General features: G+C 44.1%; 1 protein-coding gene across 1 annotated transcript; it reads left to right on the forward strand.

Moving 5' to 3' along the window:
* Positions 1-441: 441 nt before the first annotated feature.
* Positions 442-26,696, forward strand: LOC143475698 (B-cell scaffold protein with ankyrin repeats-like). The gene is made up of 16 exons (XM_076973613.1): positions 442-528; positions 1,168-1,572; positions 4,716-4,840; positions 5,580-5,718; positions 6,880-7,022; positions 8,663-8,777; positions 11,808-12,004; positions 20,669-20,732; positions 20,856-21,098; positions 24,313-24,375; positions 24,706-24,887; positions 25,100-25,163; positions 25,734-25,763; positions 26,007-26,086; positions 26,269-26,306; positions 26,452-26,696. The coding sequence occupies exons 1-15, from the start codon at positions 516-518 to the stop codon at positions 26,299-26,301; spliced, it is 1,896 nt and encodes a 631-aa protein (XP_076829728.1). The 5' UTR covers positions 442-515; the 3' UTR covers positions 26,302-26,306; positions 26,452-26,696.
* The last annotated feature ends 347 nt before the right edge of the window (positions 26,697-27,043 follow it).

The following is a 27,043-nucleotide window of genomic DNA, read 5'->3' on the forward strand; positions in this document are numbered from 1 at the left end:
GTCTTCTCTCCCCTTCCTGCACCCAATTCAGTCCCCCAGGGGGCTGTGGATCCCGGTTGGCTGCCGCTTCTCGCCAGTGTTTGGTCGTGTAAGACTTGAACCTGTGTTCAAAGACATGTAAGACTTGAACCTGTGTTCAAAGACGTGTAAGACTTGAACCTGTGTTCAAAGACGTGTAAGACTTGAACCTCTGTGTAAAGCGACCTTGGGTATCTTAAAAGGTGCTATTTAAATCGAACATTAATTTAAATTCGAATTCAAATTGTTACGTGTGCGTGTGCACCGGCGTGTGTTTGTGTGCCAGAATCAAGATCACAACCGTAAAGGTGAAAGATTCCCTCACCTGTCACAGATCACATACCTGTCTGTCCCACCTCCGCATGAGGGCAACTCCCTCTGACTGGATATGAGCACAAAGAGACCTGTGTGTGTGTGTGTGTGTGTGTGTGTGTGTGTGTGTGTGTTCAAACTCACCTTGCACTCGTCTGTGCGCACCGCCACTTGCGTTTGGAAAGATGAGCAAAACGCGTGAGTTATGACTCTTTTATCCCTTTTCCATTCAGCAGATTTTATCATAACAACCCTTATGTTTGTACATTGGACAGGATTCCAAGCTCATTACACGTATTTAACATTAAATACATGTCATACAGATGTTATTGACCAGCACTGGATTAGCAAATTAACAAGTTAAGCAACAATTTGAGACTATTCAAACTGTTAAAATATATCAGTGTTGGCTGATGTATTTCACAGGAGTACTACCTATAATAAAGGATCAGGAAATTGATTTTCCATATGCCATAAGTGTTAAATTCTTTCAAAGGTTTGATACGATAGCAGCTAACTGTTCAACTTTAGAGTAGCACTCAATCTTGTTAATGGACATCCCGTGTTGATTTACTTCCCAATGGTGTGTTAATCATCACTTTCAGATAAATTGATGTTTTAGATTTAGTTTTAATGATGTATAATCAGTTTTATATTGATTTTTGTTATTCAGAAAGTTCATACTGTTCATACTTATCAAATTTTCATTACCTCTGGAACAAAAAATGTGCTCGCTAGGTGATTAAACCAAATCCAAAATAATTATGTACAAAACCAGGAGGGCGTTTCAAGAGTGAATCAATGCTCTTCTGCATCCCCACAACCCACAACCCTCAGCCCCTCCAGCTGAAGACCTTCTCATCATCTACGAGTCAGAGGCTGAGCAATGGGCATGGTACCTGCGCTCGCTCCTGGCTGGCTCCATCCCGGAGACGGGCGTGTGCTGCTATGACATTGCCACGGTGACCAGTCGGCAGGACGACATCCTGATTCTGAGCGGCTACAGGTGCAAGCTGCTGATCCTGTCCCGGGGCCTCTTGGAGGGCCTGTGCCATCTGCGTCGCACCTTCCTGGCCCGTGTTCTGCGGCCCGAGGCCCGGGTGGTGGTGCTCCTGTGTGGCGTGGAGAACATCAAGCCCCTGCTGGCGCTTGTGCCCCTGAGAGGCGAGGAGTGCTTGCAGATCTCCAGCGAGCAGGACGCCCAGGAATACTGCTCGGCTGTGGCCGAGATCGTCTGCAGAGGTGAGAGTTAGGCACGCTGCACGAGAGAACAGTGGGAAGGGAGAGAATAGGTGAGTTAATCTCTGAGGATTAGCTGGATGTCACAAAGGGCCAAAGTGCAAGTCACATTAGAAATACACATTAGACAGTTAAAAGGCCAAGGAGGGAAAGCTCTGCTTAATATATAAAAATCCCAGCTGAATTACTAAAGGCAGACATTAAATTACATTTCCAGCCAGTTGAAGAAAGTATAGGCCCCCTGATGCAGAAGTCTTACTGTGCTAAATAACTCAGCACAGCAGGTTAAGCGATGCTGGAGGAACTTAATCAGGTTTACATTCCGCCAGTGTGATTGGTGATCCCAAGGCCTGTAATTACAGAGCTGTAAGAGTGGAGAGAGGACCGGAGAGAGACCCATTTTCCACACGCTTGAATCTTCTTTATCTACCACCCCTCCTACCACCCCAAGGCTTGGCAAGCCAATTTACATCACTATCTAACATAATGTTTACCTGAATAAACAAACAAACAAACAAATCCAACCAAACAAAACACAGAGAAAGATTAGCAAATGTCATTTGTGTACTTGCACCACAGTTTATGATGCATGGTTCAAGCATTTTATATACTTACCAGCCCCCTAATATATCTTACCATAAAATATTAGTGTCATAAAAATGTGGCTTTTATTCTAAATAGAACCTTCGGTATGATCCAGGATCTACCTAGAAATCTCACAATAAAAAAAAAATGATTTATATATTTTTAATATCTAGTTTTGTGAAAACTATTTAAATAATTTGAATATGTCATTCTGATACCTTTCAGTTTTTACCTAGGCACATTACCTGCAACAACACCAGAGTGCTCTTAAAGTTTTAACTGTCATACCACTTCATAATCTGCATACCATGTTATTATTTTTGTAGCACAGTAGGAGAATATCAATTATTTGAAAATTACCCAGTCTAGAGAAGCAAATATTGCTTCACTGTCCCAGCACTTATTGTACATTTTCAAAAGAGAGTCAGATCTGTTTGACCACCTACCATTTGACTTTACGAGGGGCAGCATACAGCAAGATTTTATACAGCAAAATGTAAACACACCCTGACATGTTTTTCTTGTGGCATGGCTAATGAGGGCTGGTACATACTAAAATGTCATGTACTAATGACATTAATATGTGTTATTTCATACATATTAAAATGTAATACATTTCAAATGTGCTATTATTCACATTTTCAATGGCTTGGATGGCACAGAAGTCATTTCTTGTCAAATAACCCTTCTCCTAATTAACACACAGAATACCGTGACTAAGCTTTTGAGAAAGTAAATAAGATGTCCCTCATATGTTATATGCAGCCTACCATAATTAACAGCTGATTAGACTTAATGAGACTACAGAGTGTTATTTTGCCCTTTGAGGTGCAGTAATTGCTTAAGCATTATCACAACTCCCCCTGGCAGCTTTTGTGCACAGTGGGTCTGCCTCTCAGGAACAAGTTAGGACAGAGCCACTGTCTTTAACATTTCCATTCTCTCCCACACACACACACACATACACACACACACACACACACAAACATGTACATGCGCATGCACACACATGCACGCACACATATTTGGCGACATACGTGCAATACACATTTCTGTACTACACTTATACCACTCTCAGTCTTACATTCAGGTGCTGGGACATCAGAGTTGAGCTATTTTTTCTGCGGTATGGCCTGAAAATTCAGATACTTTCAAAGACTTTTTTGTATTTCTGGTAATAAATGCTTTCTCGTTTAATAATAGCAGATTTTTAAAATTCCCTGACCATAATCTGAGGGTTGGGACGTATGTATTTACAATGATCACAAGCAGAAAAGCTACCGTTGGTGGCATAGGGAGCTAGGAAATGAATGGTGAAAAGGCATGGCACTATAGCTCAAAGACGCCTGTGGGAGTACGGGGGTATCAGGACATCGGGGGCCTGTTGTGGCTCTTGAGTGCTGGGTTGAACTCATCCTCTCGGCACTTATCGTGCTCGTTTAAGAGTGAAAAGATCAACATGATTACTCCATAGCATTAAAACACATAAACCCAGAGAAATATTAAAGTGTTCTGTCCGACACTTCCTTGCCACAGTATTAAGTTCAACATATTAGTTTACCTTTAAATATATATTTTGTTTTGTGAAACTGGCAATTTCGCACAAAAAAAAGATGACGATGTAATTTTTCGCTATCGTTGTGTGGTACTTCTGTTGCACCTCAAGTCATGTTCGTGCAAGAGCTGTCTCGCGGTGTGGAAATCACATTTGTTTGGCAGTAGATATGTCCAAGTAGCCTGTATCCTGAACAATGAGACGGACTGCGTAGGCCGCCATTCTGTACGGGAGCTTTACAGCTCAGCCTCCCGGTAGCGAGACAGCTCTAATTCACCATGATAAAGCCTACTTAGTCTGTCACCTGTTTCCATGAGAACACCGCGTCCTACTTTGATGCCGGTGGAAGCGCCACTGACGGCTCACGCGGCGTATCTCCACCGAAACTCACATTTCCTTCAGAGGACAATTTGAACACTGTCGCAGTCCATTAAGTCGAACTTAAAGGACATAAGTGAATGCGGCTAAAAGTGCTAATCCTTGCTGTTTTGTTTGAAATTCTATGACCTGGTGATCAGTACTCCGATTATGATTATATGATTTGATACTCCTCAGGTACTTTTTTGTATTGACGCAATCGATGTCAAGATACGACTGACATTCTTTATTTATTACCCGAAAAAGCACTTTACTTTTGATCTACAATGTTGTTTAACATGGCCAAGAATGCCTTCAGGTTTATACTATTTCTTGGTTAATATTTTGCAGATGTGCTACCGACACCTGTGCCAGTATATTCAAAGCTGGTGCTGCCTGGGGGCGTGGCCTGTTGCATCCGTTCAGCCCGCAGCAGATCCCATGCAAATACACCGCAGTCCTCCCACGTCACAGCGGACTCTTATCACTCGCTATGCAAATCTCCCGATCTCCCTTAATGCAGGCCTTTACTAGCGACAAACGGACACTCTTTCAAGCACTCGGTGGCAATCTGTGTTTCTAGCGCAGACACTTATCGTTCAGTAGTCAGAACGAATGACCTGATGTAGTCTGGTTTGTTTGGCCACAGGTGCGCAGACATCAGCAGTGGATACCAGAGAAGCGCAGGACGTGGCGCTGGACAGGGAGCAGATGGACAGCGCCCCGCGTGCTAAATCCACTCTCCTGCTCCTGCCATGCCGCGTTTCTTGTGAGGTGAGAGCATAGCTCAGGTGCCATTGAAAAAATAACACTGAATAGAATCGTATTACACTGCTGTACAGCCAACGTTGCAGTTCCTCTCACTGGATTTGTGTGAGTTAAATGAGTCTGAAATATAAATGATTACACTGAAATAATAGGAGCCTAGGAAAAAGAACAGATACGGTGAATTCTGAGCTTTTATCTTTAAATGGCATCTGTCCTGTTGTGAGCAGAACTCGGGTCTCGCACCCAGAGCCTGGAGTTAGCTTTTTGTATCTCAGCTATCAGATCTTATCCTGTTCTGTGTCTTTACCAATGTGGTACCAAAGCATCAATATGAATGAGTAGGTGTGTGTGTGTGTGTGTGTCAGTGGGTGTGTGCATGCATGTGCAGATGCGTGCGTGTGTTTGGCAGGGGGTGGAGGTTATTAATCATTAAAGAGTAGTGCACATTATATGGCCAAAAATAACCAAACTTGCTTCTGCATACATAATATATTCCAAAGATGTCAAATAACTCAGGAGATGTTGCTGAATGATTGGAGGGGTGCTGCCACCGTTCTAATAGGAAATACCAAAGCCTTATTTCGGTTGCACTCAGACTATAAACAAACACAAAAGCACATTTTTTCAGGGCCTCTCTGCCATTACTTCCAAGCTGTTGATTGAAAAACACAAGACCTACTTCCTGTGATTCATCTGCTGTAAGCCTAGATGATACTGCTGCTACAGTGATCCATCCTCTCTGCAGAATCCAGGCCAGGTTTTCCTTCTCCTGAGGGAGGCAGTGACCAGTGAAGACCCAGAAGTGGACTTCAGTGGGACCAATCAGAGAGTGAGAGTGAAGGCGGCGAAGTGGAATGAGTGCACGCTCTGTGTCCCTGCACCAGGTGATGGACCTACACTAGGGATATATATCTTCACCACTAAGCTAGATTCGATACACATCTCAATACACTGCCACCGATGCGATATAACTGCGATACTCTGAAACCCCTTGTCAATACGATGCGATACAAATCACTCCTGTTCACGATATGATGCGATTAAAAAATGATTGGTAACGATATGACTTATTATATGAGGAGTCGGTTTGATAAGTGATCATTCGATACAGTTAGTTGAGGTTTGAGGATGTATTGGCCTAACCCATCAGTTTTCTTAACTCAATAGCACAATTCTACTTTACTCTCTATTAACATAGTGAATATTATGATCTGCAACACTACTGTGTGCTAGACTTACGAGGGGGTAGCGGCTGCAGAGATGTCCACACCGTGCCATCTTTTCATGTGTGTCGCCAGGTTCCTTGTGCTACTAACGTATTTGATAGCCCCACGGCATTGTTTGCAGATTGCGTGCGTCTTGTCAAGTTTACCACATCGCTTAAAAAACCCGAAATATTGCCAAACGTTTGATTTGTGTGTCTTTTTTGGTGCCTTAAATATCTTTGTTGTTGCTAATGCTCTCGTTTCCCTCCATCTTTGTTGTGTACGTCTGCGTGTTTGCGTCAGTACCTGAGGACACGATGGTGCATTCATGTTGCCTCGAAAAAAAAAAAAAAAGAAATCAATAAAAATAAAAAATATGTTGCCTCTGAAAATGTTAAAATAAGGAATAGATACTGGAAAACAAAACACCCGATTTAATCATGGTATTTGCCGATGCAAAAAGGCTAGAGGCGATGCATCGTGAATTCGCCCGCAAATTAAACCCGATGCACATTGAATCTACCGGTGCAGTCGAATCGCAGACATCTCTGCATCCGCGATGTGAATCGGTGAATCTCCACCGAGGCTTGTTGTATTTTAAGTCAAATTTAAAGGACATTGATAAAGCAAACAATTCATATGGAAATAATGCCCGCTGTTCAACTGAATAAATTCAGTGGATTTCACTTATTTATTATTTATTTATTTATGTTTGTGAATATTAAACCCTAGGAGGATTAGCACTATTGAACAAAGACCAAAAAAATAAAGCTGCTAAAACAGCTTTTAGAGGCATTACAATATTGTTTTGGCAATGATAATACTAATTGCATGTTGCAGGTTTTCCTACTGGCAGTGTGGGTGTGACCCTCTACTGTGGGGGCGTGGTCATGGGCAAGGCACGCCTACAGTACTATAGTACTATGGGAGAAATTTCCTGCCTCCTTCGGCAGGCTGCAGACCCTGTGAACTTCATGTGCCAGGTAAACAAACAGCTGGAAACCCATAGGCTGGCTAGATTAAGCCTCAGTGACATAATCAATGCCAGATCAAAACCAAATTACAAACACATCATAAGTAACATGACATCTTGATTCCATGTGTCATGTAGATGCAGATGTAGTTGAAGGAGTAGGTTGACCTGGTAAATCAAAAAATAATTTCAGACGGGTCTCTAAAGCCTTAGCAAAACGGTACTGTAGTTTACACTTACGGCAAAGACACTTGTTTTGTTTTGTTAGGTATAGTTAGGTATAGTTCACATGCCCTGTTCCACAGTTAAATACATTTTTAATATATATAATATATACCCCATATATAAAATGAAAGACTGCATAGTTTTAAATGATTCAGTAGGTCTTTCCATTCTCCAAAATATGTAAAATATATATTGATGGTGTCTTTTACTGTAGCTACCTAGTGTGAGCAACTCTTTGTCTTTGCCGGAAACAGATACCCAATCCAAGTTTTCATATGCCAAAAAGTAGTTGTTAAAAGCAATTCACTGAAACTTCACAAATCATACCAAGAACATTTGCTTCTGACTGCCTACACATGAGATATAGTGCACCTCCTATAGACACGAAGGCATTAAATATATAGATGAAAATAAGCATTGTCAGTTGTTGCATCATTCTTAGCAAAATTCAAATATTCAGTAAGAATTCCTTTGTGGTCGTTCTGCAATCATAAGGCGAAGCAACTTTTAGCTTTTTTTGGTGTGTCGGAGCTATTTTACTGCTTTTCGAGATTCAAATGGAAGTCGTCATGGAGCGAAGAGCTAAACGTCTCGCACATTCTCCCCCTGCTGAGCATGCATGCTTCTGCAGCGCTTCCGTCATAGTCCATTTGCCAAATGTGAGCCTTTAGGTAAAAGAAACAAAAATGAAACCCAGTGACAGCAGTTGGCTGATCCACTGCTAGATTTACGCACTAACTATCATAACACTATATGGCTTGGGAGATTGCGAAAGGCCGTTCAACAGAAGAATGTTCTTGTCAAATGAATTTCCATCTCCTGGAGATAGAGTCACATTTGAACAGTGACAAAGAAAATGATTCATGCTCAGGTAAGTCTGGATGATCGGAGTCTTCTGAGGGCTATGCAGCACGAACCCTACGGCCATGATCTAACTGAACAATGAAACCCATGACTGAAGAGTTGCTCTTACACTCATGCCAGAACTCCTCTTTATCCTTTAGCTGTCAGAGCTGTGAGGACATTACGAGCTCGGCCAGCCATGGACTGATTTGCTTCCATGCCGACTTAACCCACCTAATTGAATTTACATGCTTTTAGAGGCAGAACAAGCAACCTCAGTAGTGTTTTGGTCAGGACAATGACACAGTGGAAACGTATTCATGTAATCAGCTGCTTCAAAAGCATTCTTGATGTTGGTGAAGTGTGTTGGTCTCTTAGCGTTTTCAAATAAATTGCAGTCAAACATTAAAGCCGTAATTCCAGGCCACTTTCATCTGCAGAATTTGTAGGGTATGCTGCAGCGTTAACAGGTTTCATATGTATACATGTGTTTGTTGTTGTTGTTGTTGTTGTTGTTGTTGTTCATCATGGGTGTTTGACTCTGGATCCTGGTTTTAATGGCATTTTGCCCACTTTCTACAGGCTTTTCAGGTGTCCTCTACAGAGCAGGTGGACCACATACTGGCTTCAAGTCTGATGCAGAAAATGCCTACTGGAGGTTTTCAGGGGTTGCGGAGCGATCAGATTAATCCTGGAGGTAAGCAACTCTCAGCACCAGTGTTGCCCTTTTATAGCTGAAGCGTATACTGAACTTCGAAGCCTAGTAGTGCGTTTCACTGATCCCAGACCTGTTTGCTTAATTCTTGCACCTGTTAAGAATACATGATGAAGGAGAGGTGGTTACGCCCACGTGAGAGCGTCACTGCAGGCTTGTATTACCGATGTGCCTTCCTTCCCTCAGCAATACCAAACGATCCAGATCTGGATCACTTAAACACACACTAACACTAATGATAATGTTGCATATAAAAATATATATTAAAAAAAATACGTTTTGTGCATCATAATAGGGCTCGGTAAAGGAGTCTTTATCTCCTTATGTCCGTATCTCTGTAATAATTGAAATTAAATTGCATTATGACTCAGAAAACAGGCTGAGGCCCACTGTCAGAAGCCACACGTGGCTGTACTCATTGGTGTGCCAGACTGGCCTCAAATGGGATGAAGTAGGTTTGAGATTTAGTACTGTGGAGGGTAATATCCTATTTCTTGCAATGTGCTTCCACTATATAAGTGACAACCCACTGGAGGTGGTGAGGATGACAGTTAATCGTTTGGCATTTCTCCATTGCAGGAGAAAAAAAATCTAGATTAAAAGACTTTTTTTTGAGGCTTCTCTATACTACATCAGGTGCCTTCTGCCAAATCCATCCATCTTGAAGCAAACGCATAGGCAGCAGTGCATGAGGCCAGACCAGTGTCATTTTCAAAAATGACTCGAAACTCTCGCCAAGCCCTTGCTCACTTTGTTGAGAACTAATAATTGTGGCCATGTCTGGTGTGCGCTGCCATATATTAACGCTGATTGCTCCGACGTCATTCGTACTCTCGTGTCAGATCCGTTTCTAGTAGAGGGGCACCGGAGATAAATGAGTCCGTGCAGACCGGATCACTATCCTCTTCCTTCTTTACATTTTGCTTTCATCTTTTTTGCTAAGCACATTTACTCACTCTCCATCCGTATTTCTCCTGCCCAGCTCATTCTTTTTAACCGATCGTGTCCTGTCTGTATCTCGATCAATCGCACTGTCTTTCTCTCAGTCTCCATGAATATTCAGCATTCTCTAGATTTTCCTCACATGCTAGCGGCATCAGCCTGGTCTTTATGCCTGTTTTAATTTGACCTCATGCTCCACTTGACTCGTGTTTGCGTTGCGGCGGCTCACAGAATGCTGGCTAAGGTCCTCTGCATATTCAGATCTTCAGTGGGGCTACGGGTCTTTTGATGTATTGTTCCTGACCCCTGTGTCATGGTAACAAATGGAAATTTTTTATCAAAGGGTATGTTTAACAAAGAACACAGTCAAGGTTAGTTTATAACAATAATTGCGATGTGGGATAGTGTGCTGTATATTTCCAATCCTCTCCTGTTTGTCAGCGTTCTGCTCTTTGATTTGCTAAATTCAAAATATATGAGAAATGGCTTCTGTAGTATTTGGCTTTCAAAGCAAGAAGTTATTAAACTGGATAAAGTAGTAATAATTCTGATTGCCACTCAAGACACCTGTGACCAGGTGTCTAGCTAGCCTACCCAGTAGTGCTCAGTTTAATAATGCTGACTGGTCTGTGCTTCCGCAGCCTGTGAATTAAGCCTAATTCATGTAGCAACATTACTGTGCAGACCACAGTTTGGAATAAAGTCAGGGGACAGTTTGTACTAAAGTCATTCAAAGAGCATCATGGGAAACCTTTCCTTTCAAAGGTGTTTGTAGTCACAACAAAAGAGCCCCGGATGACCCAGCCTGAACCGCTGTGCCAATTCAAGGGTGGCTATTCTAAATAGGCGTGGGTGGGCGGGTCCGGGGGCGGGGGTAATGGCAGTTTCCACCTGATTGATGGTGTAATCAGTGCATCAGTACCTGCATATTGATCCTGTGTCTGACAAATGATTGGCGATACAAACCTCAGAGACATCCTTTGCAAGCACTGGCAGTCAACACTCATTTTACAGGCTGGCTGGAGGCCTGTACGGTGACTTTCATTGCTGTTCAGCATTTCACTTAGAAAGAATTTCAACACAGTCAGTATTGTTTTGCTCTAACCAGAGCTGCCATTCGGTACAATGGAGCCCACTCTAAGAGCTACATGAACTGAAGCACGGTGCCCACTCACGAGTGCTGCATTGTCTTTTTTTAACACCTACACATTCAGTTAGAGTTTGGACTCCGAAGCGAAGGCCACAGAGTAAGCTAACCCCCGCTGCTTCCTCCACAGCCCCCGGCGTCCGCCACTTTTGAGTGGGTCTGTTCGGTTCTGAGGGTCGCGTTTGGGTTTGCTTGAATGCGCTTGCTCCGAGAAGCAAACTACTACTTGAACACCATACGAGGAGAGCCAGCCGGTTTTATAAGGGCTGAAGGAAGGACCGTACTCGATACAACAGGCTATGGTCAAAAGAACAAACAGAAGGGGAGCTGTAAGTCATACCCAGGAATCCAGCCACAGACAGGAAAGAAAACAACAGAAATTGAAAAGCAACAAGAGGATAGGAAGTAAAGGGGAACTAGGAATCACAGAAACATTACAGGCATGGAGGAAATGACTCAGCAAATTGGGTCTTCTACGGCCACAAAGACAACAGATCCTTTTAGTTTACATATGGATATTTAAACCCAGGGGCCTAACACTGCAGGGATGAGGCATGGATGTGCATTATCATGTCACATGGTGTGATATGAAAATCAGGGTGAAGTTGAAAACCAAAACTCAACCAATGGCACATGGCATGGTCACCTTGGCAACCTCAAGGCAAATTTGCTAAGGGGAGGTGGTAATATTGGTTTTGAGATAAAACGGATGCAGTCAGATACTATCCAGTATAGAAAGACCTATATTCCTAAGGGTGAGAACCTTTTAAATTGCTCGAGTTCAGAGGTTTTTGAAACTAGTGTATCTTAGCCATGGTTCTACACACACATGCTTGATCAAGTCAAGGAAATACTTGAGGGGAAAAAAACAACACTTACTGGTAACGTTCCAGCATTGATCCCCCATCCGCTGTTGTCTGCAGACTCGTGTGCCGAGGACATCCCCACGCTCCTGCACTTTGCAGCTGAGCACGGGCTGAGAGACCTGGCCAGCGTCCTGCTGCAGTGTCCCGGAGCCCCGCAGGCCCTCCGGACCGCCAACCGCCTTGGGCACACCCCCCTGGTGCTGGCGCATGTGCGCGGACACGCCCGGCTACACACCCTCCTGCAAGAGTCCCTGGTGAGTGCGTCTGTCGCCGCTTCGCGGGGAGGCATGGGTCCAGCGGGTCAGCAGCCCGGAGGCGGAGCCACCGCCTTCGTGACCGTCTAGGTCGGAGCCGCGGGAAAGGGGTGGTCTCCCGAGAGCTCTCCTGAGCGGTCTCCCGAGAGGTCTCCCGGGCGGTTTCCAAAACAGTCTCCCGAGCCGTCTCCCGAGAGATTCAAGAGACACATAACAGCACATAACAGGGCGTCAGACAGTTTTAGCCGTGATCAGTTACCATGTTAATGACTTCCTGTGCCCTGTGCTCACAGCATCTCTTTTCATGGTTATGATCCTGGGGAAAAGGCTAGATCCTCATACCACAGACATGGACAAAGTTGAGCTAATAAGCGACCCAACCGTGGCTGCTGTAGCCAACAACAGTCCACACAAGTTGGGTCTTTACAATCACCAAGGGGCTTTGAGGTTGGGGTCACACAGCCCATAAATTAGGTCTGGAGACTTAGCAAGGCCAGCTTTAAGCTGGCAGGTGCAACACTCCCTGGACGTCAGGAAGGTTTTATAGTGTTTGCCTGTTGTTGGTCTCACGTCCTCTCTGCTGCTGGCTTTCACACTTGTCTTTGCTTTCAAAACACAAATACTAACAGATGTTTTTTTTTTTTTTTTTTTAAAGAAGAGATATAAAACGTGACTGTGCTGGCTTGTTCAGGCCTGGCTGCAGTGGTGTTGTGTGGTGAGATGTGGGAGGGCCTGAGATGGACTTGGTGGAAGTGGAGATCGGGCCTTTTTTGTTTGATCTCAAGGCCAATAAGGAGCGAACTTGGTTGTCAGTAAACCACCTCAAGCCAGATGAACATGCACAAGAGCACGCCCTCATGTCATAGCTCTGAACTCTGATGTATGCATCGGTGAGTGCATTAGCTGAGCCTGGAGGGGGATCCAGCATTCTGCTGGCTTTCTCAGTAATCTCATTAAAAACACCACATTTATAAATTACCTCACTGAAAATGATGGCCAATGCCCACATACCTTAAAGATTACAAATATAACTGCACCTCCCTCACATTGAATGATGTACTAACAAATGTGTAAGTTCAGGGCCAGAGGAGACAAAAGAGGAGAGACGAGGAGACAAAAGAGGAGACGAGGAGACAAAGTAAAAATATATGTGAGGGTTTTATGAGGATCCTTCTCATCCAAGAAAAAAAGTAGCGTTTTAGGCATGTAAATGAGGTCAGAAGAGTCTCCTCCCACATATCGTTCCCAACACAAGCATTCCCAACACAGCTATTATCTACAGGACACTCTAAAGTGAACAAAGTTACATATCACAGAGGTAATTATCTTTTGACCCAGTGACTCTTTGAAAGAGACTGAAATGGAACAAGCGTTTTTGAAACACTGAATACATCTGTCCCGCACGTGTCTGAAATCTCCCATAGCTGATTTTAACATTGTAAATCTGATAATGAAGGTATTTTTTTCCAACATTACTTTGGACTGCTGCAAATTTTAAGGCAATTTCTTGACTGGCCTTGACTGGGGTTTTACATGGTTATCTGACTATTTTACCATTTAAGTAATCCAGAGATAAACAAAAACAGATGTAGACAGCAGTCTAATGGTAAGTGCTGAAATCCTGTGTGCTCACAGAGAGCTGGTGCTGGAATCAAACTTCCACTGCCCAGCAAAATGTCAACATTAACTTGATGTTTTAGCAGTTACGTCAAGAATTACGGATTAAGCCTCATCTTGGACTGAACGTTTGGTTCAAGTTTTGCTCAAGTTTAACTTGGTTTCCCAGAAGCCCCTCTGAGGGCCGTTTGCTTTTGTACAACACCCCTGGCAGCTGCACCCCATGGGCTGAGTCCCTGGTACACACTGCTGTCTCTTGGAGGGACGTTACGCGATGATGTCTCTCTGCTTGGTCTTGGTTGCTTCACAGGAAAACTTCCTCAGTGAGCCCGCGACAGGCCAGCATCTGTGCTAGACTTACTCAACTGCAGACTTTGTTAATTATAAAAGACTGCAGATGGAGGGTGATTTGGTTGCCTTTCTCGGGTGATTTGAAATGCACCATCTGCCTTCCAGTCTTTGTGTGGAACAGTGTTTAAATCGAAATGACTGAACTTTCAGCAGAGAATCACTGGTTTGTTGAGACCAAACAGTATGTTGTGGCAAGGGAGAAAGCTAGCAGTTCACTTCACAGCTTTTTAATTAGGGAGTAGGGGATGAAAAAGGCAATTAGGACCTTGATAATCGCTCTAAATAAAAACAACTTTAATAACACTCTCTCATAACATTTCCATAGCCATTGTTGTCATTTGACACTTTGCGGCAACCATTTGGGAAAATGTATGAAAAAAGTTCAGTGTGACCATATCCAGAATATCCAAAAGAAGTATATGATGTGTGTTTTTATTTTATTAGCATATTAATGCAGTATATCCTCCCCCCACCCCATCTCTCCCACACACGTACAGTCTTCTGACCACCTATTACTCACTGTGTGATTATCACGTCAAAGGAGGGCGTGTCCAAATATCCCACGGCCAATGCCAGGTGCTACTGCGGCAGGGCATTCATTTTCAGAGCAACATTCCCCACCCAGGGAATACCCAACCCCAGGGGAATGAAAATGAGGTGACTTAATCTAATCCCCCCTCAGATGTGGTTGTTAGGGGATTGCTGTAATTATGACTGTGAAATTGGATTAAAATAGAATGACTGGCGTTGCATACTTCTGCATCTCGCTTTATAATGAGATGAGAGAAAAATGCAGCAAAGGATTTTGCATTATTGGATCAGATTTCTTTGGTGGGAGGAAAAATAAACTAAAAGCCATTGACTGATGTCTTCAAGAGCTTAATTTTGGAAGTTAGATATATGATCTAGATATAATATATTACCATGTGAGAAAATTCTAATCAGAGGTGATGAATGGCCATGCTAAAGCAGGTCAATGCCTATAAACCTCACATTGCCCTAAATAATTTGGCGTCATATTTTATTCAAACAATAACATGCTCAAAAATTGCAATGAATCTTTAATGAAAGTATCAATAAATGTTCACAGCAGGCCTGGCTGTTTCCAAGAGCGCCTTTTCCAAAGTCTTAAGGCGGAGATGGAGGTGAGGGACAGTGACCTCACCCCGCCCTTGTCTGCCGGCCTACCCACATCTAATTAAGCTTGATACGTTTCACAAAAACTAGGGGCCTAGCAGAGTTAATTAGGGAAGTTTTTTACTTTATTTGTCTTCTCTGGTTTCACTATTATATCATCAGCACCCCCCCCCCCCCCCCAAACCGTACTTTATCCCTTTCCTCATTATTCCATCACAGTTTCTGGTTTCAGGCAACATTATGAAACGCTTTATGTATTCCAGATACAGGGCCGTTATTTTTAAAGTTTGAGAGCCAGTGATTTTGCCTTTAATTGTTCGATGAGAGAAGAGAAAGTCAAAGGCTTTCAATCTGTTACTTTATGGTAACATGCAGTCACACTAAAAAAAAAACAAAACGATATGTATGGTAGTGTATTGTGAAGTTCTGGTTGAAGAACTCACATATACTTTTCACATCCACACATGCAGTTTTCACATCCACAAATGCTCTTAACTTCTATGCATATTAATGCGTACATGCTGTATCTCCAAACAATAGAGCATAAAACACAGTACATAGTAATCCGTAATGACTATGCAATCATTGCTCAGGCCATATTCTGAACACCCAAGTCAGACAACATGATCAAACTTGGTATGTGCTAACATCATGTGGGTCATATCTCTGCTGGACCATGGAAAGGCATGGAAGTTAGAGAGCACGCCCAGTTACGTGTAAATGATTAGATGAAAAGAAAAAGAAGCAAAACTACTAATAGTTTCATTACATGCCCATGGTTTATATTAAACTGCTTTGATTTTATCTAATGGTCTTAACAAAAGTCAGCCTATCATCACACTGCCCAACAGAAAACAATGAAACCCTGGCCCGTGTTAAGACGGTTCTGTCGGTGAGTGGAACTGCCTCTGTTCAAGTTTCCATCCGAGTTTGCTGTTCGACGATTCCGATGCTTCGTGTGAAAACACGGTTAAAGCACGGCCGTGCTGTCAGCATGATGCACAGTTCACTCATGGCCAGCCGAGAACTGTGTTTGGCCCAGAACCATACACACTGCTCCAGGGGTCCCACCTCTTTCACCCCGTTCCCTTCCTCTCAGGGCTTGTAACTGACAACATGTTCCGTGGTAAAATTAAGAACACCACACCTCCCTCCCCTGCCCAAATAAAAGCGGGGCCCATTCTCAAGATTTCAGTCCTGCTGAAAGGGATACCATTCTCAGTGCTGTTAACACACAAGGCAAATCAAAGACTCCCACTTGTAAAGGTCAGAGAGCCTTCATAAGGGGATTCTATTGTGAGCAGCCTACATCTGGTCCAGAGTCTTATTTCAGCTTACACTCATAAACATGTCATCTCTGTGCACTGGATGAGGCTGTCTGAGACACAACAACCTTCAGACACTATGAATTGGCTGGTGACAAAACAAGGGTTATGGTTATGCAAGGAAATACGAGGCCCTGACGTGCTTTTCTCGAAATTCAATCATTCGATTTGTTCAATCATGCTTGCTAATGACAGACTGGCAGCTCTGGTGAAGAGATGGCATGATCAATCACAGGGTTTATAAAAAGATCAACTCGGACATCAGGAGTTGTTTTGCCCAGCCAAATAGTAGACCAGAGGCACCCTCATGCCAGTGGAACAGCTCTAAACAGCTCCTAGGTGACAGCAGGTCAGCAGTTGCTGCCTATAAGAGTCTGATGAAACCAGGCGCAACAGCAACTAAGCATAGCGTCCATTCCGTGCCTCTGACAGAAGGTAGCCATGCCCTTTTTGTGGCCATGTCTGTGCTTTATTTTATGTAACAGTTTTCCTTTGATGTTTTTTTTAAATTGCTGCTCATCTGCGTCTCTCGTTAGAAGAGATTTAACAACCTACCCAAATTCATCTCGCTGCCACCTGTTCTGTCATAGAAAATCCAAACATTTGTTGCAAATGACTGAACGTTTGGCCAGTCATGCTTGCAGTATTGGAACACACCACAGCGAGGGGCTTCCTCTGCTGCACTGCACACTGCTGTCAGTCAGGATATGCCCACGCTTCCTAACGCGTCTCTCGCAAACCACATTTACCTTCGTAACACTCTTTCGGCTGTACCTTCGTCTCGGCCCGGCATCAATACCGGATGAAGACGGATTGGAAGCCAAAGCACCCGTGACCTGAGCTCTCCCGGAATGCTCCGCCCACAACCCTCCCCCCCCCCCCCCCCCGCCCATCCCCTCCTGGTGGGCCTTGTGGCCCGCCAAACATTGTAACCACAGCAACATCAACCCTCCCTGAATGTGCTGAGATTGCACTGAACCGGAGCGAGCCGGAACAAACCGGGGTTCTGGAGGAGTGCAGATCAGGTGCTGAGCTTGGGGATCCTTTTCTGGCATGCTCTCTCTCTCTCTCTCTCTCTCTTTCTCGTCCTAGCAAGGAGGTGTCCCTACATGATCTCGGCTCTGGATCTCGTGCCATTTCACTCTCCCGGACAGATGTTCGGCGTGCTTTTCCCTGTACATTCACATCCAATCTTCCTGTGCACCTGATCCTTCCCCTTTATTTACGTTAGAAGCTAATCAGACTACCATATGGGTCAAATGAGATTACAAATTTGTGCACGGCCTTCTGCTCCGTGGGATAGCCAAGCTTCAAGTACAGGCTGTACAGAAGTGATCTTCCATCACTTCTAGTTTCCGATTCCTCATGATGACATGCTTTGCAAGCCGTTGTAAAATGCACTGAAATACTTTTAAGAAACAGTTACCTGCCCCTTAATGAACTTCATACACAACCTTACTGATGTATTGAGGCAAACTCAAGAATGGAGTTTAGTCCTGAGTCAAAAGGAGATGAATTGCACAGTGATTGTATCGACTGGACTAATTAACGTATTGCTGAAGCGTTGGCTTTTAAAAGATAGACTCACCCTGCAGACTGTGGGGAGATGGCAAACAGAGCACTTAAGATCCCATTCAACATAGTGGCTTATTTCTGCCAATCAAAATGCTGAACAGGAGTCCTGCTTGAAATGTCAGGGAAGAGCACAGGAATGAGCATTTTCTGGGTATGGGAATGATCTGGGATTGAATGTGTTCCCTGTGATGCTTTCTGTTGTGCGTAGCCATAAAACAACAGTCCTGACAAAAAGACCTGAGCAAAACTGTTTCCTGCCTCTTTGACGGCAACCACCATGATTACGAAGCAGATGCGTGAAAACTGAACTGTGTCAAACTTCCAGCTTCAACACTGACGGAAACGTGAATCTCCATAAACCGCCTTGAATGATTATCCACTGACTGCAGGCACCAGCTCTCGGATTTGTTTGAGATTTGAATGCGAGCGTTCCTCGTCCAAGGTGATCGCTCGTGTCACAAGCTCTTTCCGTGCCTGCACGATAGGAAAATGCAGCCGGGGCCCTTCGCTAGTTTCCTCTGGGAGTGTTTGCATGCTAAAGCACTGTTGCTGCTATAGTCTGTACAAATGAAAGACTCACAGCAACATGGTGGAACGCCGTTTTGCTGCTGCGCAACTGGTGTCTTGTCCTGCTTTGCACATGTGAACGGTATTCTTTTTTACACGTGTGAATAGTATTCTTTTTTTACTTTTGCGAGTGGTAATCTTTTGTACACGCATGAGTGGTATTCTTGTGGGAAATGCATATTACAACCAACCAACCAACCAGCCAACCAGACGTATGGGTATAGAAAATCAAGAGTGTTTTCTGGCAATGCAAATGTAGTGGTAGGAAATGTGTTATTATGTGATTCACATGTTGGTTTAAAGATAGTGTCCCCACTGTTTTTGGTCACTCTGGCGGCAGACAGAAAGCACTTGGAAGGGGGGGGGGGGGGGGCGGGGGGGGGGGGGGGGTGGGGGGGGGGGGTAGTTGATTAATAACTAAAATTTAAAATATACAAAATTGAACCTTTGAATCAGACATGTGGAGATCTGCCTGCAGCACAATAAAGGTTATTCATGTAGCAGTCTGGAGGCACCAGCATGTCACCACTAAAATGAGTTCAACACCAGCCCAAAGGTGTCCCTCTCCAAGACATCGGCAGATGATGGCGAAGTCTGGCAGAAAAGTAATTTTTCTGCAAAAAAAAAAAAGGAATGTAAGCATATACGCATGCAATACATAATTGAAAACCATAACTTACATAGAAACCTGGTTGCTTTAATTCACGCTGAATCATCCCCACCCCCCCCCCCCCCCCCCCCCCCCCCCTTTCTGTCGCTGTCGACATGTCGGTGTTTCCCCCTGGGAGAAATATTTAAATTATTCATGACAACAGGAGGGCTCTCTTGGAGAACCTGATGCTACACACATGTCCGACTTCAAAGTCGCCATCTTTCACATCCCCCCTCGACTGGTGATGCCTAATTAGCTTGTCGTGTCTATCTGTTAATTCTCCCTTTCTACTCTAATGAATATATTCATAACAGTGAATGCTAATGTGTATTATCAATACTAAAGGGGAAGAGGCTATTATTCTATGTGAATGGCAGGAGGTTGCTAAGGAACAGTGCGCGGGGGGACGACCGACGTCGGGCGAAACGCGCTCCACGGCGAAGTGCGTGTGTGTGTTCCGCACTGCTCACTCTCATCTATTCACCAGGCCCTTTCTGCGTTAGAACGGAATAAAATTTGTGTAGCCGTGCACAGTGCATTCACGCGCGGTATGAATAAGCCCATTGTTAGCCGGCTCTGTGTTGAGAAACCGACGCATAATCTGTTCTGAGGCGAATTGAGTTGTCTACTGTTTCCACAGTGACTGGGGCCTTTGCTTGGCAGCCTGCTGGAGTGCTTCGCAAATCAATTCTGCAAACTTGGCAAAAGTGGCAGGACCTTCGGGGAGGGAGGGGTGGGGATGGGGGGTGTCGCAAGAAAGTCTCATCCCATTTGAAACATGTCTCTTTTGGTTGCCATAGTGGCAGTCACAACAGTTTGCGAGTGTAAAATCAAATCCTTGGCTCTGAATCGTGGCCTCGATTTACATGTTTGAGGAGAGTGAATTACATGTCGGAATTGCTGAATTACATGTTTAAATCGTAGAATTGCATGTTGGAATAGGCTGAATTAGATGTTGGACTGGGCACGGCGTTCAAGCTGCAACCGGTGAATTGGACGGGATTTCTTTCTGTCCCAGACCATGTAATTGTCAGACCCAGATGTGTCAACATTATTATGTCTGCCCAGAGTCTGTGTTTAACAAATTTCCTTCTGTTCCTGACTCTGTTCTCTTACTCTATAACACACATTTCAGGAAATGGTTGCAAAAATAAACAAAATAATAGAAAGCCAGTTAGAGTGGTAATTTTTTCTAATGGTTAATTTTTTTTGACATTGAAAGAAAAAGGTTTTTGATCATGGTTATATCTTGGTTAAAATGATTCAGGGGGGTGTTCGTTCAAACCAGCTTGTCTAAGCAGTCTGCAGATGTTTTTTGACTTCTGATAAGTGATTTTTAGATGAGATTCTTAAAACCTAAAGGAACTCCCTAAGTCCCAGTCATATTAAAGTCTAAGTCCCAGTCTTATTAAAAGAACCTAACTGACTCTGCCATTGTAGGTGATGATCAGTGGAGATGGCCCCTCTGAAGACACGGGTGTGTATGAGCTGATGGGCAGGGCTGGTAAGTGCTCATCCATTGATCTTTTGCTTGAGTTGCAGTGCAGGTATAACGCGGACTGTGAGGCAACATATTTCCGCCAACCGAACCTGTTCCGTCATTTGTCTTCTCTGCTTGAACCCGCAGGAAACCCACAGGTTACCGACAGCTGCGATGAGGTTCAGACGGACTGGCTCAGGGACCACGACAAGCAGGGGGAAGACGACGCAAACGAAGACCCGTACGCCCACCTCGGAGAGCAGGGCTTCGAATACGACACCATGGTCACAGCCTGTAGCTCCATGGCAATCGCCAACCGCCCTCCGGCCCCTACCCCTCGACCTGAGACGTTCCCCACCAAGGAGAACAGCGTGCCGTTCATTGCGCAAGGTGAGGTCTCTAGATGCCTGTTGGTTGAACCCAACGTCCAGTCATTTTTAAAGGTCCACTACACCAGGCAGCGTCGTTTTCACAATCGTTAGTTGTTCTGAAGAAGAATGCATGGAGTACTACCTCAGCAAATACACTTTATTATTATGATCCAGGAAATGCACACAGGGTCGGCCATCTTGTTGGTCCTGGAGAAAGAACCGCACCACTGCTGCCCCTTGCTCATTAAAACAGATCCTTCTGTTTCCACAGCCCAGTCAACACGATAATCACTGTTTATAAATACTTAATACTTAATTTTTTAGGCTGTACTCGTTGGACGGGAGAATGGAAGACCAAAAATCTGCTCCGTTTATCACTGGCAGCCAGTTCTTAAATGTTCAATTTCAGTCACATTAATTATTCAGCAAGCTGAAGGTGCCAAGTGACTTATATTGTTAGGGCACCATAAATCATTTAGATTCTCCTGATCTCTAGTCTGTAAGCCAAAAAGAAAGAGAGATGGGCCATGCCTTAGCGATGAAGAAAAAAAACGTTTAGAGATGGCGAGACTCGGGCAGCTGCCCTTTCCTCTGAATCACTCCCTTGGAAGTTTGAAAAATGCAAAGCCATCATAATTTTACAGCTGTTTGACTCCTACTGGTGCAAGAAGCCACCCAAGACGGCTTTGGCCTATTACTCCTGCCATGAATGTAAACCGTGAGGTAACAGAAGAGGCAGCAGTAATGAAAGGTTGAGTGGTTTTACCAGTTAACTGGCCCTAGTTTGTGTCTGCGGTTACGAGCCAGATGACGTGGTGTTTGGATTCTTCTGGGAGATATATTGCAGCACCATCAGATGCTGATTTTCACAAAACAGATGGGAATTAGCTTGTGTTGCTATGGCTGTCTGGTGAAAACCTCATTTTTCATATATTAATACTGGGGAATGAAAACACGAGCAATGCCAAAACTGTTGGTTGTTCAGAAAATTCTGCACTCTCTCACACACACATACACACACACACAAACACGAGCACACACACACTCACATAAAACACACAGATATGCACATACACTCTTCTTTCTGTCATTTTCTCCCTCTTCTCTAAAACTTCTTGTCATCGTACCTTTTTGGTCTATGGTGAGGAGACGGTATCTTCTGTCTCCCTTCCTCTGTGAGTGGCCAGGGGTTGAGGGGGAAGTTTGTCTTCACTTCAGCGATCACCGTCTTGGCCCTGCTGATGTCTGGGCCACCCCCATGGTGTTCACAGGGAGGCAGGAGAAGATGGCAGAGCAGCAGTCGAAAATGAAATACTCACTAGATGATACTGACGGACAGAGACGGTCTGGGCTGTTCACGCTGTAGCTTCACCATCAGCTTGTCTTTCCAGTCCTTTCCCTCAAGTGAAAAGCTTTAAAATAAGAAACTGACAAACAGCTCTGAAAAGCGATCAGTCACACCGAGCAGATTTCTCGCCATGAGCCAGCGTTGTTCGATGAACACATTTATGGACAAAATGCTTAAGGGGGGGAAAAGTGTTTGTGTGGTGGTGGTGTTGGAGTTTGGGGTGGGGGAGGTGGTGGAGGAGGAGAGTTGCTGCTGTTTCAGACTCTTTCTGTGTGTGTGTGTGTGTGTGTGTGTGTGTGTGTGTGTGTGTGTGTGTGTGTGTGTGTGTGTGTGTGTGGGTGGGTGGGTGGGTGGGGGGGGGGGGGGGGTTACAGAGACAGATAAGAATGGATAGAGAATAGATAGAGAAAGTAAATGAGGAAGACAGGGCATGTGCGTAAGTGTCTCTGCAGGCTACTGTCCGAGTTCTGATGAATGACTCTTTGAGGAGACAGTGCAGTGGCAGTTTTAAATGATGCGTTGTTCTGTGCCCTTCTCACCTGGGCCGTGGACGTGTAGGAGTTGGCAATCTCTACAACATGGTGTCTGAGCGCACTCATCAGCGAGCCCTGCACGGGCTCAAAGGGCCGTTCCAATAAACAAAATATGTGTGTTATTTGTCCTATGAGAGCAATGCAATGGAGCATAAATGGGGATGAGGTTCAGTGTGAGGAGGGTTTGGCCACAAATCAGTATAACACGTATACACACAAAGAAAGATCCAAACAAACAACAAACAAACACACACACACAAGTAAATGCACATGCAAACACACACACACACACACACACACACACACACACACACACACACACATACACATACAGAAGCCAGGCTGCCACTCCGTGCATCTGCAACCAATCTGAGTGTCTCTCCGAGGCCAAGAGGCACCAGCATCATGCATTACACATGTTTTCCACCTCTCCCATCTTACAAATGAAACTACGGAGAGCCGGAGGAGGGTGGAGAGGCAGAAGCAGGCAGGATTTTCCGTTCACTTTAACATGGGGATCTTTCGCCCGTGCACCGATCAGATTTCTCCACCCACTCAGTGTGTTTTGGGGGAGCTGAGACTTGCAGCACGCCGAAATTATTTTCTTCCGTCGAATTGCCATCTGCTGTCAAGGCAGCCAAGTTGCTCCGTTGCGCTCTTGTGGGAGCTCTGCTTGTATGGGGCCATGCCCCAGGACGGGATGCCCAAACACAGACCTGTCTTCACCGGTCCTCACATCGTAGGTGCAATATCAGATTGATGATGTCACACTTGCATATCAGCGTGGGAACGTCAGTGTTTCGTATGAGCGGGTAGTCAGGTTTTTGGCCTGTGGAAAATGCTCTTGCATTGTGGGGGTTGGTGCGGGGAAGTCACAAAATGGTACAAAGAGGACAAATGGCACGGGGGGAGTCCATGGCTGCAAGATGGCACTGTGTGGCATGGGACCAATGGAGGGCTGGGCAGAAAAGCCTCCAGACCTTCAGCTGAGGCACTTATGAGCCAATCAATAATATCTCCAAGTGGATCCCTCATGTTGATTCAATTTTCTTCATCGATCTCAAAGAGCCTCATCTCTCTTTATCTTTTACCTCAGTCTGTTGGACATAAAACTTGAATCTCCTTCCAGTCCATTTATATTATTTATGCTTGTGTTTGCTATCGACTTATTATTATCTTTTGCTACTGCTACTGCTGAGGGGGTTTTACTTTATGGCAATTATGTTTTCCGAAGACATACAGCCCTTCTCAATCTGTGTTTTTTATGACATGGCACCACCTAGTGGTGGATTTGGGTTAGATTACTTTTGGGCAAATGAATGATTCATGCCGCTTGTATGTTTTTATTCTAGTCTTCCAGAAGAAAATGTCCCAGACAGATTCTGAAATTCTGTATTCCTTGCCTTCTAAACAAAGTAAGGTGTACTACATTACACAAAATAACATTGGCACAGAATTTAGCAAATATCAATGTTAAAAATTCAAAGGTTTTAGCCTTGCTGAAAAATACACAACAATTGAAGAAACAAAGAAGAATAATTGTCATACATTAATTCACAATACATTATTAGCCGTATGTTTTGTATTTTTAACATGATGTAACGAAAGAGATCAAACACACAAGTCAGACTTGTCTCAAAGGTGCTGGCCCTTGTTTGTTACTTTTCTGCCCTGCCTTATGTTTCATGCTTGAACGAGCCCTCGAACTCTTTATAACTCCAAGCCTCTGGGTCCACACAAAACAGCTAGGGGACGGGACAGCGTCTCCTCCACCTATGACACGTTCGTGCCGAGCGAGCCTCCGGGTCTGGACGAGCTGATCCGGCTCCAGGAGCAGGTGAAGGGCGGCTCGCTGAGCATGGACGAGGCCCTGGAGCGGTTCAGCGATTGGCAGAGGGTCCAGAGAGGCATGGATGCTGTACAGCAGGTAAGCGCTCAAACCGGGCCCTACCCGCCGGCCTGCAAATACCATGATAACATAGAGGTTAACGTTAAGAATTAACGTAAGATGAGTTAAAGTAGAACGGATTTAAACGGAAGTAGAGCGGTGTGTAAGAGAAGTGGCCAGAGTAAATGGCCAAAGAAATTTGCAAAGAGATGATTGTAATGAAAGTCCAAATAGAATCCCTCTCTTTCTAGGTCAAACTGCGGCAGCTGCGTGCGGATATCATCAGTAGCAAAGTGGACGACGACAGTGTCTATGGTGGGTTTAGTTCACCACAGCTCACAACCGTAGCTCACAATCACGTACTGCTACAAAAAAGTTTTAGAAAATAGCCCAACAAAGCATATCATCTTGCAATAATATAGGCAGTAGTATTATCTCCACTTTTTTAGTAGCCATTGATGATGCTTGCAATCTGGTACAAGATCATCCACGTTTGGTGTATGGTGGAGTCATTAACAAGAAGTGTCATGAATGTTGTTTTTAAAGTTTAAATTGGAGTACCATCAAAGAGATTTTCCCTCCAGAAACACTGCTTGCGTTGTTTATGCTGTACAGTGATCAAGCAGCCCTAAAATAGAACTTTATTATCTGGGGAAACATTCATTGTGTCCAGATGATAGATCCCCTATCACAAGGATTACAGAGAGAATATGAGTATGTGTGTATGTTGTGTGTGTGTGTGTGTATGTTGTGTGTGTGTGTGTGTGTGTGTGTGTGTGTGTGTGTGTGTGTTTGGGTGGCAGGAGATGTTGGGGTAACCTTGGGTTAAAAAAAAGGACAGAACGTAGTGCTGGCAAATTAACTGACCTCTTTTCTCCTCCGCAGATAAAATCAACATCGTTCATCACACGCCACGTAAGTGACTTCAATCCACTCTCCAAGCTTCTAGAACTGGGAACATCTCTGTGGTCGGTTCTTTGTTCTCAGTAGGGAGTCTCCTCCTCGTCTACACCAATGTAACTTTTGGGTCTCGCGGGACCCCCCATAAGGGCTCCGTCTGCGGGGCGTCTTGCACATGCGCACATGTGCATCGCAATGGGTCTAGGGCTGTATCCTGTGTTTTAATGGGAGACTAATTATAATCTTCACTCTGGTCAGCAATACCCACAAAAGACTGCAAGACAGGCATCCAGCCAGCAGAGAGTGATTTCTACAGTAAACCCATCAAAGGGCAGAATGTGAGTTTTGGAATTCAATTTGTGAGCTGCTTATCTACCATTCAAAGCACAAAACATTGATCTTTTCACAAATGGAAGCTGTCTGGCGTGCTTCCATGTTATGACTGGGGTATATATCACCAGATAATATTCATAAGAATGACATGACTGATGTCCATATTCAAATTTATTTCATTTTGCAGTCAAATTTCTTTAGGAAGGCACACAAACAGTGAAGGAGGTGAGTGGGATATTCATCTTTGCAACACGCACCATAACTCTTTTGTGACCTTTAAGTTTTGACAGAGGAAAGAAAGATCACAAAATGTGAGTGGACTCCTGTGTCTTCTCTTTGGTCTTGTTCGGTTCAAATCTGGCTCTTGCAGGATGGACATCAGGAGAAGTCTAGAGACATCTTTCACCTAGGAATAATGAACTGATGCCCAGTCCTTCACTGGAATTTTGTAACCCAGGCAATCGACGGAGGTCAATGGAAATCAATTCTAAAATAAATTACATGCACATTCTGAATGTATGAATATCATTCTTCTCAGGAATCAAGAAAACAAAGTTTAAGACTCTTCTTTAAATTTTTCATTGCATGTTGACTACTTTGTCTTCTAATTTAATAAATATTGCAAAAATGACATATAAAAAAAAATTATTATTATTATTATTATTATTATTATATAAAATGCTTTCCGTTCAGTGTAGAAGTATGTCATCCTGAGGCTTTCTTACTCCTGTTTACTTGATCTATTTAGTTTTAGAGCATTTGAATGTTTTTACAATTTTTCAGAATAAACAGCAACTGTGTGCAACCTGTATCCACCAGAGGGCGCTTTCCCACCAGACTTGTCAACTTCAAAAACACAGGTCTGAGTTGATAAATTCACAATAGATGAACGCGCTGTTTTCCCTAACAGACTCCCTGAGCACCACAAAGATCGCGTCGTGTACGTGTTGAAGCATCTCCGA

Source organism: Brachyhypopomus gauderio, chromosome 14 (genome assembly GCF_052324685.1).
Source record: "Brachyhypopomus gauderio isolate BG-103 chromosome 14, BGAUD_0.2, whole genome shotgun sequence".
Taxonomy (NCBI): domain Eukaryota; kingdom Metazoa; phylum Chordata; class Actinopteri; order Gymnotiformes; family Hypopomidae; genus Brachyhypopomus; species Brachyhypopomus gauderio.